The sequence below is a fragment of the Symsagittifera roscoffensis genome, chromosome 5 (genome assembly GCF_963678635.1).
Source record: "Symsagittifera roscoffensis chromosome 5, txSymRosc1.1, whole genome shotgun sequence".
NCBI classification, from domain to species: Eukaryota; Metazoa; Xenacoelomorpha; order Acoela; family Convolutidae; genus Symsagittifera; species Symsagittifera roscoffensis.
The window spans coordinates 1,740,587-1,757,744 of NC_087066.1; the positions used below are offsets into that span (position 1 = coordinate 1,740,587).

At 41.0% G+C, this 17,158-nt stretch overlaps 1 protein-coding gene across 1 annotated transcript; it reads right to left on the reverse strand.

The window, feature by feature from the left end:
* Window positions 1-5,060: 5,060 nt before the first annotated feature.
* On the reverse strand, window positions 5,061-16,992 carry LOC134845961 (uncharacterized). The gene is made up of 5 exons (XM_063863106.1): window positions 16,755-16,992; window positions 16,233-16,530; window positions 6,525-6,728; window positions 5,960-6,224; window positions 5,061-5,585 (listed from the first exon to the last, which is right to left on the reverse strand). The coding sequence occupies exons 1-5, from the start codon at window positions 16,982-16,984 to the stop codon at window positions 5,176-5,178; spliced, it is 1,407 nt and encodes a 468-aa protein (XP_063719176.1). The 5' UTR covers window positions 16,985-16,992; the 3' UTR covers window positions 5,061-5,175.
* Window positions 16,993-17,158: the final 166 nt, after the last annotated feature.

Sequence of the window (17,158 nt, forward strand, 5' to 3'; positions counted from 1 at the left end):
GGTCAAGTTGGGTTGGGAGAGGTAGGCAAAAATAATTTTGATTGATTCAAGAATGCAGAACTTTATATACTTTTAGACCATCGAAAAGTATAATCTTTAAAGAATGAAGAAATCCTCCAAACCAAATCAATGAAATGGTTATGAAAGTGATCTTCGAAATGAATCACGATTTACCGCTGGCCTTAAAAAAGCTTTCTTTTTTTGAAAAAATAAGAAAAGATCGGCGATTCCTAAGATATGATCTTTCAGGAAAATCAGACAATGTTCAGAACTAAAAAAAAATGGAGAAAACTGACGAGTTGTGACTTTACTTCGGCTCTACTTATATATAAAGCATGGTGCCAAACTGTGAAGTTTTATTCCCAGTGAGATGCGGCCATGAGTGGTATTGCTAGAACAACAAATCTTGTCGAAGAATGGCATTTCGGGATCCAATCCTATTTCGGCGCAGCCCACCCGAGTAAGTGGAAAGTAGTGGGCAGCCTGCAAAAAGACGATACACTAGGTCAACCAAAAATTGATGTCATAAAATAAGACCAAAGGAGGACCCTTTGGTTGCTGAGCGCGTCGAGCTCTGAGGGGGAGCGTTACCCCGCCTTCCCCTAAATCCTATTGTAATTCTAGAAGTCAAAAACAGGTCAAGCGCCTTTTATAAGGAATCAATGTTTGTTTCTCCCATACTCAGATCTCATTACAGAAGGTCACTTAGAGCCTATACCCATCGATGTGAGCTAAATTTCACAATCACCTCATTTATATCTACTTTATTCTATTATATTTCAACTTTTACAAGCAGCTTTTTACATTGTACAATTGATCCATAGATGAGCTGAAAAATACGCAATATATGAGAATTTTGTTGATATTTTATTCAGCGAATTTTATTCGAAGCATCAAAGAGTGGAAAATGCCAAACAATGAGAACTCCAAAAGTGCATGATTACTTTTGAGTAAGCTGAAGCTGCGGTGTTCTAGTGGCTGTTTTTCGATCATGGGAGTTCTTTCAAGTCAATTATATTTAAAAGATGGGTAGATTTGACCCGGAAGGTTGACTTGACTGGTACATGTTTGATAGAAAGTTAGTAAAAGCATAAACTGTGAAACTGTAGAAAATTGAATCGTTTGTTTCGATGTTTCAGTTCAACTCACATACGTAAAATTTGGCTCATAATGATTGTGCGTTTCTTCCGATTGGGTTTTTGGCGTCATCTGGATTTTTTCTCCGGTCGAACAGGTGGCGGCGTAATTGCCCTGCTTTCTTAATTCAGTCAATGTTGCCTCGCTTTCCTGTTGTTCGTTCTGGTTGCCCCCTGTTTCATTGTTGAGGATTTTGTCCAGCTCAACTTGATTGCATAATTTTAACACAAAAAGTGATAACCAACTGACAAACCCAAGTACGAAGCAGATAACTACAGAGCGCTATTACAAGCTATTATAAGCTATTATAAGGTAATAATCTACAGTTTGAAAGAATTCATCCACCGCTTTCTTACACCCTCTTCTGTTCTTCTTCTCCTGATCACTCTCTCCTCAGCTGTCTGGGATGATGTCCAGTTCCGTGGAGTTCGGCCAATCGCAGTGGGAAGTGATGCCGCAGCAGCCGAAACGACCCTGCAGCTGGTCCCAGTTACGGAGTGCCTGGATGTCTGCTCTTTGCAAAGCAGCACTTTTGTCTGATGAAGTAGTTTCAGGGCTTCTCAGGCAAAAACTTAGGTTCCAATTTGAACTGCACTCGCTCGTCGTTTGTGACACAAAGAAACCATAACGAATCAAATGCTACAATCATGAGAAAAAAGTATCCGAGCAGTTTAACAGTTTCATCTAGAAAGCGAGAGAAAGAAAGACGAGACCATACAGCAAGAAACAGCTGACTATTATTCTGGTGTCAGCTACATCCAGCATGTCTTGAACAGCTTTGGCTCTGGGAATCCACAAGCACACTAGGGGACCCACCACGATAAGTGAGAGAAAGACGGCAGTATAAATTGGAACAATGATTCTAGCCAGCCAACGAGTGCACTTGTCTTCTTCGATGCTGCCAGAGCGGAAGAATCTGTAGGTGTTTTCCGCCAGGTGTTGACAGTTCCGTTCCAGTAGATTATACGGCTCATACACTTCGCCTTGCTGTGTTGCTTTGTGCTGCTCACCTTCTGCCCTGAGGAGCACCTTCTCAAAGTAATTCGCGATGTCCAAATTCTGGTACATATCCATTACGGCCACTTTCTTCACTTGATGTGGCCCACTGAGTCCGAAGAAGTTACTGCAGTTGTGGACCATGTTGCGTTCTTGTTCCTTTGGATGAGGATGTAGCCATCTTCCCTCTCTACACTACACTACCAGTTGGTGGTCCGGATCACAACGTAGGAGTGATGCAACAACATCTTGGTCGGCTGCAGAAACGACACTTTGGAATCCAGAGCCACAGACTTGATGATCACATCCAACACCTGTTCATCTAGCCTACTTCCTTCACTACTCTTTGATGCTCTCCCACTGTCCTTTGTACTTTGTGAAGCGTTATCAGCTGAAGTCTGTTGTGCTCTTTCACCAACACATGCATCATGCTGAACCTCGTCCTTCTCAACGACTCTCTTTTTATTTGCAATGCGATCTTCCAGAAACTGTTTCGCATTCTTAGCCAGCACACGCTCTTTTTTATCGCTGAATTCTCCGTTGTCATAAAAACACAGACTAAGGTGGCCCATTTTGAGCGAGAACTCAGAGGTGACAGCATCACCTAAGAAAATAGCGAAGCCAATAAGAAGCCCAATTTATGTTAAGCACGAGAAGCCTATGACGGCCCTTCTCCACGTTTTGATGTGATGCTTCACTTTTGACATGCATCCGAAACTATTCTTTTTTTTCCGTCTCATTCTTCCTACAACTGGCGGGCAGACTTTGGAGGGAGTTTTCGTTGCTCGAGATCCAGTCTTGATAGTCGCGGATTCCACAGCAGTCGAAGCTCTGCTGCACATTATCCCACTGTTTGCGAGGACTCAAATTGCTTCCTTTGATCCTCTTGGTGATTTTGTTTCGCAAGGGGTGCCTGGATAGATAGGTCTGGTTGGCAGTCCTAGCCACAACCAGTTTGGTCTCCATCTCGTATTCCATCAGTTTCGAGTCTATGATGTGATAGTGCCACAAGTACATCAGAACAGCAGTCACTAATGCAATGTGTACAAGCAGAGTCAGAACGGAGAAAGAAAAGGATTTATTCAGTCTAGGTTCGAACTCGCCGAGTCTTGCAAGGCAGGAAACAAAAACAGGAAGAGAAGAGACACAAATGAGAATACCACACAGTGTCAAGAGGATGTGAACTTCGCCGGCGTCTATAATCGCCACGGCATGCTTCAAATCGCTCAGCCAGACAGCCAGAATAAAGACAAAGACACAGAGAAGTATCAGGGCAATCGGAACGCAGACAAAACTAGTCTTAGACCACGCACTAGAAGACCATTTTTTGAACGTGTCATGTGCAAAAAATTGTACGAAACCTCGGCCAAGTTTGCCCAATTGTGCAGCACTTTTTCTTTCTGCTTATTTGCTGCTTCGATATCATCTGTTGTGGAGCGGGGTAGCAGTCGCTCGAAGTACTGGTCCATCCCAATGCGTCTCTCCCCCATGTCACTCTTGGACACTCTTTTCTCTCTTCTCTTCCCACATACGACATTGGGTTGATTGCATCAATACAGTCCAAAAAATACGCTCTGAAAAAATGGCGCATACTACATTTGGGCTTTACTTTTTTTCCACAAACGGAGAAAATATAGTTCCCACCATTTCAAAAAGTTTGATTTGGTTCCTATTGAAGATTCTATGCACGAATTCTGTTGGTTTCTATTTGATGCGTTTTGAAGAGTGGTGTTGAAATGGTGGGAAGTCTGAAGCTAACTGTGATGCAACAAAACCACGACCAACAAAAAACGACAAATAAAATGTAATTCTTAACCAGCGTTGATTAGTTTTACCTTTTAACAGTTTCTTAAAGAGAGATTTCGTTTTCTCAAATTATTGAAAAAAATAATCTTAAAAGAGTGAAGAAATCCTCCAAACCAAACATTCTGAATGCACCAATGTTGATCTCCGGTCATGTTGGGTTGGGAGAGGTAGGAGAATCAAATTTTGATTGATTCAAGAATGCAAAACTGTATATACTTTTAGACCATCGAAAATTGTAGCACAGGTACGTTTTGAACCAGCATTCATATGATTGCTGGGTTCTAGCACGACCAGAGTGCCACCATACCGCATGTAACTCATGTTAGCACAATACTTGTACGACTCCAACAAATTTAATGTTTGTGCGTATGCAAATGAATGGCATGAGCTAATGGTTTTAGTTGGGTCAAATAGGCTGAATTTTAGTTTGGATGGAAAAGGGGTAAGAGGGCAAAACATCGAAGAAATTGTAATTCGGTAACTATACTTTTCCTGAGAATTTTTAATTCAATTAGATGGTTAGAACTAAGCACGTGAAAAATTTTTGACGAATTTGAAACTATTTTCACTTTGAGTTGAAACTGGCGTTACTGAAACTTTCTAATGGACTGAAAAAATGCTTGTGTTTTTGTAAAAAGCTTTGTACTGTTTCATAAAAAATTCAATGGAAATCCTTAAGAGCAAAGTTAGGTAACGAGCAACAAATAGCCATACAGCAAGTCTTGCATAAATCCTTAAGTGTGCTGTTTCTACGCACTTTAATGACAGTAGCCTGTTGGAATGGAAAGACAAAACGTCAGCTTTATGTTTGCATCCTTGTGGTTTACACCAACCCCTAGAGGGATGGGAAAAGATTTAACACGTTTGTAGGCTTTATGCATAGCATAGACAGTTTGTACGGGGTCAGGTAGAGTATCAGGTTTTGCTGTGCAAAATAGATTGGAAAAGTGTCGCAGTGTCGACTTATCCGAAGTCTTCAATCTGCAGACTGTTTCACACTGTGTTCACAGAACTTCTAATCTAACATTTCTGTAACAATTACATCATTTTAGCTCTTATTAATCGATTTCTTATAGCTTTTTAAAAACTTTGAACTCGATCGAGTTAAAATCTGAGTTCGAATTTCAATTAATTTCTACTGTCAATGTGTTCTGGTAATATGAGTTACGAAAAGGGTGATATGCAATTAGTAATCAATTCAACACAAATAGTCTACGATAGTGCTTTCAAAACACTTCACACGTGGATTTCATCTTCATTCACATTCGCGTTCACATTTGCAGATTTCGCTGATGCCGCTCCTCTCGCCGGAGGGGGTCGAGGGGGAGGAGGTGCGGAATCGGCATTCGGGTCCGGGCTGTCTATTCGGGGGGAACCGGTTTCAAGTCCCTCTCGTGGTGAGAAGCGACCCCCTCTCCCGTCAGTGCTAGCGGAGGGCGGTTCAGGTCTGTTGGGGGGAGAGGGAAGGATTTCGATGTCGTTCTCCGACCCCCTTTCCGGATTGAAGTGTTCGTCGCTGGTGATGTGGATCTTGCGGCTGTCTCGGAATGAGGGGTCCACTGCTGTGCCGGACACTGGCGATCCCCCAGCCTGGCTGGCCGACTTGTCCGATATGTTGTCCAAGTATCTGTGGCCCTCCCGTGTGCCTAATCAAACGCGGAATCATTCGTGACATAACAACAGAAACAAAAAATCGAAGGCCATGTAGTCGATGAGCCCCCATTGGAGGGCTAAGAATTAGAATGAATTATGTCTCGAATAAACGACGATGCACTCAAAGATTTTCCACTGTTTCATAGATTCGTCTTCAAACACTATCAATGACAGGAGAAAAAGTGGCGATGTCGCCACCTAGAAACCAACGCCTTACGTTTATGCTCATATGAATTCAACTATACAAAAATGATCAAAAAAATGAACCAAAATTTTGCATTGCCAAAGTAGACTAATGAAGAGAGTATTCTACAAAAACCATCTCTGTATAATAGTATTGAGGAGGATGGAATGAATGAGTGGATACCTTGCAAAGGGTACTCCTCGAATGTCTCACTCTGGCCCTGTCTACACACAAGCACCACATACATGATGAGGGCGACGAGGACTGAGGCTGCAAAGGAACCACTCACAATCAACGCAATCTCCCAGCTCTCGAAGTCATTCTCGATCCTGTCGCGGATGTCCTCGAACTCCCTGCCGACGATGGTGCCTCGGATGCCTCTGATGAAGCCACCTCTGCAGGTCAGCCCAATGAAGGTCACTTTGCCCTCTATCGCCTCGATTGTCTCCTGACAATCAACAAACAGCTTCCTTCTAATTCAATGGAAAATGGAAAAGGAACGGATTCTATAAAACGTAAATATTGTTCAAACTCCCAAAATAGATTTTATTTAGTAGTTTCGACTCAAATATTTATTTGCCTTGCTCGAACTTTCAGGGTTTATCAAAATCAATTCGGTCATATGTCAAAGCGGTGCCGTTGGCAGAAATTGAGGTGGCCTGTGAATTAAGGAGGATGGGACTGTTCATTAGAGATAATAAGCTGTAGGTGTGTTTCATGGAGACAGCAATAAGCCTCTGCTTCTCACTTTGAGGTCTTCGTCGCAGTACCAGGGGTTGCCATCAACCATGACCATCATGTTGTTGAACTGTGCCCTCCAGAAGGCTCTCTCGTCTATCTCACTCAACAAGTTGTCCACCAGATTGACTGTCTTCAGATTAGGCATGCCTGCAAATGTCTCCGCCTCAATGTAGCTGATCCTGTTCCCGCTCAACACTATCTCCTCCAATTGCTAAACAAACACACACTCGCAGATAACAGTAGAATGCACTTTCACTCCAAATTCTAATAACAGAACCGGCATCAGTTAAAGAGTTTACTCAATCTTATTTCAAGTATACTCAAATTTTCATATTCAAACGTGGCTGGCATCTTTTGCGATCTCCGTTCCAAATTTTTTGCGATCTCCGTTCCAAATTTTGAACAATGTGATGGAATCTTTGTTCTCAGTGTGAGTATTCTTGCTGCGATTTTCGAAGAAAAATACGGAACAGTTGTGCTCGGGTGGTTTTTCTCCAGGCAAATTTCGAAAACGTATCTAGTTTTTGGTGACGACAAGATTTTTAAATCATGTGAAATTGATTGATGTCTTGAGCTCAAGTTTAAACAGACGCTTTAATTTTGATCGGTTTTTACAAAGTTACTAGTCGTTCATAACTGCCGGTCGTTCTGGAACATTAAACACGCGACACAGTTCGAACTATCAACGCGTAAACGGCGATTTAATCTGCTCAGATAGAGTGCTGATTTAAATTAACCGGACTCTGGTACGGCGTAGTTTAGAGATCATTATGTTATTACTCTTGTGCTAGCTATCTGTGCTAAACTCGCCTTTGTCTATCAAGGTCGTGACCGACCTGCCAATCCGTTCTAGTTTTAACACATAAGTTCTCATTCATTCTTCTGCAACTTATGAAAGATTTGAGTTGTATTTATTTCATTGTCATGACATAATCTAAATACTAAACTATCTATATTATTTACATTACTATAAACATAAACAAGGAGAATTGATTCTTGTTTTACGACTGTCTTTTATCATTCCACATGGCGCAGCCAGCAGTTTCGACCTCAGAGGATCGAACTGACCTGTTGGGCGTATCCGTATTTTGGCATAAACCAACTGCGGACCCACCCTGTAGCTGGGATTCGTGGATAGGTCAATTCAATTTGGCAATCACTCTGAGAGAGAGATGTGATCCACGAGAATTATTAAAACCGCCGGGTGTCGTACACGATGATCCTGCTCCAAAACCAGAAGTCGTGGGGGTGGATGAAGATGCTGCAGCAATCGCAAATCGTATTGCACGAAATGACGCGGCGGTCCGCAGAGTCACGGAAATGAATGAAGAGCGCCGGGCGAAAGGTCCCAGAGTTGCACCAGGAGTGTATTATTACGAGGTTGAACAACGTGTTAAATCTCGTTTATTTTTCTCGCTCGGCTCAGAAGGGAGGAAAAGATTCCTCCAAAGTTATCCACATGCGGATCTGAGCGCATTATCATTTCGGGATTTCCACGAATTTTGTGTTCTCTTGTTCAGAAAGGAGAAAAATTTCATCATCGAACGTATGCAAATATACAACGCAGTACATTCAGACCGAGAAAGTTTGGAAGCATTTTATTTGCGTTTGACGGGACAAGCCGCCCTACGTGGGTGGACAATTGATCAAGAAAAAGAAGTCGTAAGAGATATCTTCATTGCCAAAATGAGATATAAGGATATTCAGAGAGAATTGTGTATTCATCCAGGTGCTACTCCGGAGGATTCTCTGAAATCAGCGTTACTCCAAGAAAAAGGAGCACAAACGGCCACCGATTTGCAATGGCAACTTGGGAGTTCGTCGACGACGGGCAATTCCTCCCAGGCAGGTGCCATTTTAGGTCAGAATTCCCGGATAAAACAAGAACCTACCTTCTCTGCCCAGAGTAAGAAATTTTCTGACAGGATTAGTCGGGCACAGAATAGTAAACAAAAGGGGTTCAACGAGAAATCGAAGTCGTGTTATTTCTGTGGCAACAGGTTTTCAGCAAACCACAAGCAGAGTTGTCCAGCCCGAAATGTAACTTGCAGGAACTGTAACAAAAAGGGCCACTTTGCCAAGTGCTGCAATTCTAAGAATGTAGCGAACGTAGAAGCTGAATCAGATGAGACAGTAGAAGAAAATTGCAACTTCATCACGTCCGATAGTGAGTCGGAATTGGCTGTTTTATCTGTAGCAGCAGGGAAACCAAGTCTTCTAATTAAGTCAGTGAAAAAATTGGAGGTGGTCAATGCCGCCACGGGCAAGTTACGTTCCATACAGATAACTCTACGTTGTGGCAAGACGTTTTTCAAGGCAACAGTGGATACTGGGAGCCCAGCTTCTTTCGTGAATAAGAAGACAGCAGACTATATATTGAAAACTGTTCCTTCAGCCAAGATCTTCACGGTTCAAGAAAGTCCAATCGATACAGTCTATGTTGACTATAATAGGAAGAAAATTCAATTGATGAATACGTTAATTATGGATGTATCATCTTTGGGATGGCATATCAAGTCTGCAAAATTCCTTATTTCAGAAAATCGTACAAGCTGTTTACTTGGTTTAGATTTGCAACCCCATTTGGGAGTAAGAACAACGCAAGTTAGACCAGATCGTCCTTTGGTGGGAGAAGTCTCCCAATCAAACCTGAATTTAACGTCGGATTCCTGGAAAACTCACTTCCAACTGAAATTTCATCGTGTATTCCATAGAGTAGGCAAAGCCAAAAACCATAAAGTATTCTCTACATTCAAGTCCCCACTCGTTCCAATTCAAGAAAAGGGAAGGAGAGTACCGGTGCATATTCAAGATAAAGTTGGTCAAGAAATTCAAAAACTAATTCATGAAGGACACGTGGTTAAACTGAATAAATGTACCAGTGAGCATTTCATCTCTCCGATCGTTATTACGGCTAAGAAAGATGGTTCTGTGAAATTAGCTATGGATGCTAAACCTATGAATGATCAAATTCATAAGAACCATTACCAAATGCCGAATTTGTTGGAACTGTTGGACTCGGCCGCCCAGATAATAACATCGGACACTTCGGGAGATGTTTGGTTTACGTCCTTAGATTTAAAATACGCATTCAGTCAGATTCCGCTCAGTGAGGAAGTTAGCCGTCATTGCAATTTTAATATCGTCTGTGGAGAACAAACTGGTACGTATCGGTTCAAAACGGGATTTTATGGACTCACGGACATGCCAAAGGAATTCCAAAAAGCGATGGATAATACCCTCCAGGGTTTGTCAGGAGTATTTTGTTTCCTGGACGATATTCTGATTGTCTCGAAGGGTTCAGTCGAAGATCACAACATTCTTGTAGATAAGGTGATAAGTCGTCTGGATGAAGAAGGTTTTGCTCTGAAACTTTCGAAATGCGACTTTTCTTTGAATCAATTATCTTGGTTAGGATATCATATTGATTCAGAAGGATACAGACCGAAACGTTCTAAGATAGAGGCAGTTCTAGCTCTGGAACCTCCAAGGACGCTTAAGCAACTCCGTTCGTTCATGGGCATACTCAACCATCTACAACGATTTTTGCCGAATATTCAGGTCCATTCAGACCAATTACGCCCATCCTTGAAAGCAAGTAAAAAAAGTAAATTCGTGTGGGGGGAATGCCAGCAGACCGCGTTCAGTAACATTTTACAAATGATAGCGAATATCACAAAGATGTACCATTATGACCAAAGTCGGAACTCGCGGGTGAAATGCGACGCTAGTCATAGTGGTCTGGGTGCTGCATTAGAACAAGAGATCAAAGAGGATGTTTGGGTCCCAATTGCTTTTGCGTCACGCTTTCTAAATGATCAGGAGAAGAAATACAGCACTAATGAATTAGAACTTCTAGCAATTGTGTGGTCGTGTGAGCATTTTCGGACTTATTTGCTGGGAAATCATTTTGTAATTTTAACTGACCACAAAGCAATTATATCCGCGCTAAAGACTAACCGAGGTAATAAAACTCATCAGTCGCGCTTAACCAGATGGGCTGATAGGTTGTTACCTTTCGATTTTTATATCTTTCATATCTCCGGTGGTAAATTAGGAATAGTGGATTATTTATCCCGTTATCCAACATTTGAAGCACCGCGACCGAGTAATTTTGACGAACAATATGTGGTCAAATGTATTAACCGATTCTTTGATGCATGCGATTTCTTGGACAAGTGGGCCAAATATCATTCCCTATCTAAAGAAGTACCTGATATCACGAAAATCAGCAAAAATTCTGTTGTATCCGATAATATTAATCTAATAGAGTCATTGGATATCAGTCAGTCTCGGGTTACTTGTTCCGAGTTAGACAATTTAATTGTCGCATCTAACAAGTTTGGAACTCTATCGGTAGAGGGCGCCCTAATTCAAAACAATCCATCTACTTCGCACAGAGTAAAATCGATAGAGGGCGACAAAATTTTAGCCAGTAAACAAATTGAATTATCTCATCAATTCAATAAATCAGTCCTCTCTCCGCTAGAGGGCGTCCAAATTGTTGGTTCAAATTCTGGCCAATCAGCGTTGAGGAAATTCATGTCGACTTTTGTCACTTTCTCAGCATGGTTTACATTATATCTGCCAGTTCTATTTTCCTTGTGGTTTATTACTTTGGTCGTTAGTAATGTTGATCTGTTGTCGCCGTTAACACAATTTTTCGCCTCGGTTTTATTGTATTGGATTTGTTGGAACGCAACCGGTTTATTGGGTGCTTTTTTTTCAGACTGCGATGAACCCCAATACTAGTGCCAACAACACGAATGACAGCTTCGAGCAGTTGTTAAACCAATATCTGCCAGTACATCAACATTGGTTTTCTTCGGATAGAGCTAGGCCGCGGTATCGCTCGGGGGCTGTACGACCCAGAAGGTCGTCAACTGTTCAACGAGGAGTAGAATTAAAGAGCCAATATGCCCGTATTTTAGCAAATTTCAGAACCAAAAGGGCCAGGAAAACTACGATAGCAAAACAGCAAAATCAATCAGTTCATAGTTTAGAAATCCTAAAGGCACCAGTGGTCGCAAAGGACCAGAAATCGATAACCGGGTTGGTGGGCATTCTGGATTCCGATGTATTATCGGAACTCATGGACGAAGATGCCAGTCTATACCTCATGAAACGGGCAATAGTTAATCGGGACTACGAAGGATTTTGCCGTATTGATCCCTATATCAAATCCTTTTGGCATTGTGCAGCGGTGGTTGATGGCTGTGTTGTTGTGGATAATAGGATCGCGATACCCATGTTTTTACGAAAACCCTTACTGTCTCGACTCCATCGGTCGCATGCGGGTCAGTTAGCCATGGTTGACGCGGCGCAATACATCTGGTGGCCCCGAATGCATCGTGATATCGTCCAACTTTGCAAAAACTGTCCCCAGTGTACAAAGTTTGGTAAGAATTTGAAAGCGAATGCTTCATTTAACTCTTCCAAGCCTTTACCCCTTTTATCTGGTCCTAATGAAGAGCTGCAGCTCGATTATGCAGGCCCCCTACTTGATTCGTTTGGTAACAGTATTTATATCTTGGTCGCGATCGACCGTTATTCAAAATATCCGTCGGCTATGATCACGCGTTCCACAGCAGGACGGAAGATTATTGAATTTCTTAGATCGTATATACAACAACATAGTATACCCAAATCTATCAAAACAGACCAGTACTCTGGTTTTAAGAACAAATTAGTGCAACAATTTTGTCTAGATAAAAATATTGCTCAACATTTTTGTCCTGTGGGGGACCATCGTGGTTTCGGTTTAGTAGAAAGGTCAATCCAAACAATTAAACGTCGGTTGGGCGCCTCACGACTGAGTTCGGATTTTTCAAATGTCCAAGATACTCTTCGGAATATTATTGAAGACATCCGAATTACAAAAAATTCTGTTACTGGGGTTTCACCTTTTGAACTTCATTTTGGCCGTCCCCCGAATACGGAGCTATCCATTGCGGCTGAGCGTTTATCTTCGGGAGTTCATTTAGATAACCAAAAGTTGGAACGGGACTTATTAACACCTGAACAGCGTCGGGAGCAGTGTGACAGCCGACCTAGAATCAAAGTGGTAAGGAAAGGGTAGTCAAGCCCAACGGTGTCTCCACATTTTGGTGGAACTACTGATTCAGTTGCAGATACACCCCACTACCGTGCACTGGAGAGCTTGGCACACTCAGCCAATCAGTGGCTAACTTTGAAAAGGTCATTATCGCATCAGGAGGGAGTCAAAGCACTGAAGACCTTGACGGAAAGAAACCAAGTCCTCGCAGCCACTCTTCGATCAAATTTGTCGGCCGGTACCCTCAGATTCAGGAACCAAATGCAAATGGATCAGATTCGCCCGTCGGTGACAAAACGTAATTTGGATTACTTAGTATTGAATGAGCCAAACAAAGTCGAAATATTTAGAAAATTTCTCAATAGGAAGTCCGGCAAAGAACTTTTCAAACCTTTTAAGGGCACAATCGTGCGGGTTACTGGGTCTACATATATTACCGATAAAGGAAAGGTGATTAGAAGAAATCATTTGGCAGTACGCCTTAAGTCAATAAATCTAAGTTTTTCAGGAAAACAACAAACTCCGGTCAAGAAGGGTCAGAAACGCCCGATTGTGTCATCGTCACCATCATCATCTGAAGATAACAGGCCACTCAAACAGTCAAGTTCCCGCCAGTGTATCACAGCGAAAACAGTACACGTGCCCAATCATTCAAAATTTCCATCTTTGACGAGCTCACATACCCCTCCGCGTGGCCAAATGGTGCTACCAGGGTCGACTAGGCCAAGAGAAGTGGCAATCTCTGAGGCTCCAGGTGTGCGGAATATTCCTTTCCCACAACACTCTACCCCAGTGGTAGACTTAACCGCTTCCTCTTCTACGTCTGGCAATCAAGGTACGGAAGTTCCTATCAGCATCATACCAAAATCGCCAACTCCAGCAAAGATTCCAGTTCCAGTATGTACAGATCTTATCCCTATCTCCTCTGACGATGAATCGTCAATTCAGAAATCCCAAGAAGGAATTCAACCAACTCCGGCAGCATCGGGTCTTCTCTCCCAAGATGGTCCCGTCATCCTGACCGAACCGGATGAAAATGTATCCTCCTCATCAAATTCGTCGCGGGCCTCCTCACGACGGAAAAAGCAGACTACGTTTTATGGTAGTCCCATCCGACATTCCGTGAATGTCATTGACTCTCAGTCAGTATCCACACCTCCGTCAACACCTGCTTCGCCGGACAAGAAGGTCGGTTTTGTAGAGGCTACTTCAGATCGTTCCTATCAAGCAGGGCAGTCTCGGGCAGTTCCTCCCGATAACTCAGGGATTTTGTATAGGAGATTCACTCGTTTTCCCACAAAAAAGCGCCACTCCGACCACCCTATGCGTCGGGCCGACAAATAAATTGATGATGCTTCAGCCCAGATAAACTTTAAAACTTTCTCTAGCATATCTACAATGTCACATCAGTCAAAACTTTTAAAACTTCCAGGGTTACCTGTTACATTAACCATTGTTCTCGTATGTAAGAATTATATTTAATTTTCTTTGTTATAGTAAAGAAATTCGAACGTTGTTCGAATTTTACCGAGAGGGGGAAATGTGGTACGGCGTAGTTTAGAGATCATTATGTTATTACTCTTGTGCTAGCTATCTGTGCTAAACTCGCCTTTGTCTATCAAGGTCGTGACCGACCTGCCAATCCGTTCTAGTTTTAACACATAAGTTCTCATTCATTCTTCTGCAAATTATGAAAGATTTGAGTTGTATTTATTTCATTGTCATGACATAATCTAAATACTAAACTATCTATATTATTTACATTACTATAAACATAAACAAGGAGAATTGATTCTTGTTTTACAACTGTCTTTTATCATTCCACACGGACACAACGCACAAAGTATGAACATTCAAACGCTGTTTTTTTTTTTCAAATCGAGTCAATATTGGACAAAAAAATGAAGAGAACAAAATTGGTTTGACTTTCATCAGGAATAACCAGCTTTTTATTTCATAGCATAAAAGTTACGCTGAAACTACCAAGTTGAGGAGTAAATAATTGGTATCAAAAAATTTTCAAGCACAGCCCAACAAAATTCTAGAAGGGTAAGTTTTCCAAAAATCTGTAAAAGAAAAAATATTTAGAGTTAAAAGCCAAAAAGGTCATTTTTATTAGATAAAAATCAAAATGTTCGCCTAAAAGCAAATTTCAAACAGTTTGCGCAAGTTTTTAGAAAATTAATCCTCGTTGGGCGGTGTAGAAGGCTTCTTTCAATATAACTTTTTATCAATTAACTCAATAGTTTTAGCGTAACTTTTGATTACTTAAAAAAAATAAAATTATCCTTCTTTGAGATAAAGTTTTGGCTGCAAACTTTTAAAAAACAATTCATCGTTTTAGTTTTGGTGAAACTTCAAGCAGTTTTTGATCTCCTCATTTTTTGTCTAATCCTAGGCCAACTTGAGAAAAACGCGTTTAAATTTTCAATTTTAGTTCATTTTTCCGGATAATTCAAGTCAGCACTGTATCGTTCCAAATAAAACTGAGGCTGGCTAATTGTTCAATTTAATAATTTGCCACATGCTAATTATGTCGCTCTGTTTTTTAAATTATGTGTGGGAAAATCATTTTCCAAAAAAAATCAAATGTATATTTTCAAAGTTTTGTAAAATTGATCACTGCTCTATAGACGTCAAGGGACAGTCGGGACAGCAGTCTCGTTTTTTTTAAATATCAGTTTTATATTTTCAGCAAAATATGAAAAATGCAATTTTTGATATCTTTCGATATAGACGCGCTAAACTGAAATTCAAGGTGGCGTAAAAGGCAATTGAACCGAGTTTTTTATTAACGAAAAATAAGTATCAAAACAATTGGGTTAGGTGGTAAAAAACAGTCGGAACAGTCAAGGGTTTGACCTAATTTTAACAGTTTTATTTCAATTCACTGTCTAATTATTCAAGTTTTTAATGTTGCGTGTTTGGATTGATTTTTCGATGGTGTGAGCTGAGGGAAAACTGATAATTATTAAGCCTCTTTACTTTACAAAACAGAGCTGCAGATGGAATACAATTTTAATTTCGAGCTCAAATCATCAATATAACTTAGATGGTATGAAAAATTCTCTCAAGAACGGTTTGTTAAAAACTCGAACCTTGACATTAGAAAAATTACCGCAACAAGCATAATTATTCCCTTAATTTTTTAAAAGCAAAACAGTTGACAGTAAACTTATTTGTTTGCCAAAATATTGTACTTGCCAGGGGTGGAATTAGGAGGGCGGGGTGGGGGCATCTACTCACTGACCAACCCAAGTATCTGTCCTTTGTACTATTTTAAGTTATGCATTTTTGACCTAATGAACTTTTGGTACCAATTTCTACTAGACTTGAGCGAGAACGCGCACCAAAAAAAAACTTTTCAAGACAAAACATTGTTCGAAAACGTCTTTTTTGACTCTGACTCGTGTTTGAGTCTGGAGTTCTAAGCTTTTTGACACAACACAGTCTTTATAGCTTTTGGCGGTTGCAAAGACAAATTCTTTGGAAACCTGAAAAAAAGTCTTGCGAAGAATTGTGAAGATCGGGCAGCCCTACAGAAGAAGAAAAAAAATAGATTCGCCCCTGACTCAACTGGCTGTAAACGCAAACACTGTCATCTATCTCTTAGCATGATAAGTAATTACATGTCTCATTTTCTGTAACCCCCTCGCGCACCTGTAGTCCTCGGAAAGACATTCTGGTGAGTCTAGTGAGGTTGTTGTTGGCGAAGTTGATGCGCCTGGCGTCACAGCGAATACTCTGGTAGGGGATCTCATTGTACATGGCCCCCTCACAGTCTATCTTGTCCTCCTGGTCCATCAAGTCCCCCACCCTCCGCTCAGTACACCTGTCGGGTGAAGAGGCAAACGTCACGTCCCCCCACACCCCTCTAGAAGTGCTGCTCATTATCATCACTATCAGCGTCACCAGCCGCCGCACAAGGGAACAGAGTCGGAGCGATGATGTAGTGGATCTAAAAGAATATTTATTTCATATCGTCCAATACTCGTATTTCCATGAAATAAATTTAATTTTGAATACAAACTAAACTTGATTCTGTCATTGTTTACATTGTTTATTGTTTATATATTCTTATATTATTGTTTATATATTCTGTCATTGATTATATATACTTGAAAGATACTTTTTAACAAACTTTTGTAAATGACAAATAGCGTTTGGATAACAATCACTTACCTCATTTCTGAATGTATGTTCTTACGTGCTACTTTTGGTACTAAACCATGCAATAATGTCCTGTCCCTGAAATTGAAGCTCAGTTTAACGGCGTTTTCTCCATAAATTTCTTTTAACTGCCTGAAAAATGCAAAAATCGTTTTGCTGTGGTATTTTTTCACTGTATGTAGGATAAAAAATACGCAATGTGAAAAAACGTGCCTGTGAAAATAGAGGAAAAACGCCAGCATGAATCACCACACTCGGCTTCTTATTCATGTACAATGTTGCAGTTTGAAAAAATTCAGAGCAGGAAATAAACAAACTCACAGGAATATGTGCTTGTTTGAAATCCTTGCAAGAAGACAAAAAATATATTTTTGGTGGTTAGATATTAAACATCAAACTAATTGACTCTTTTCCTT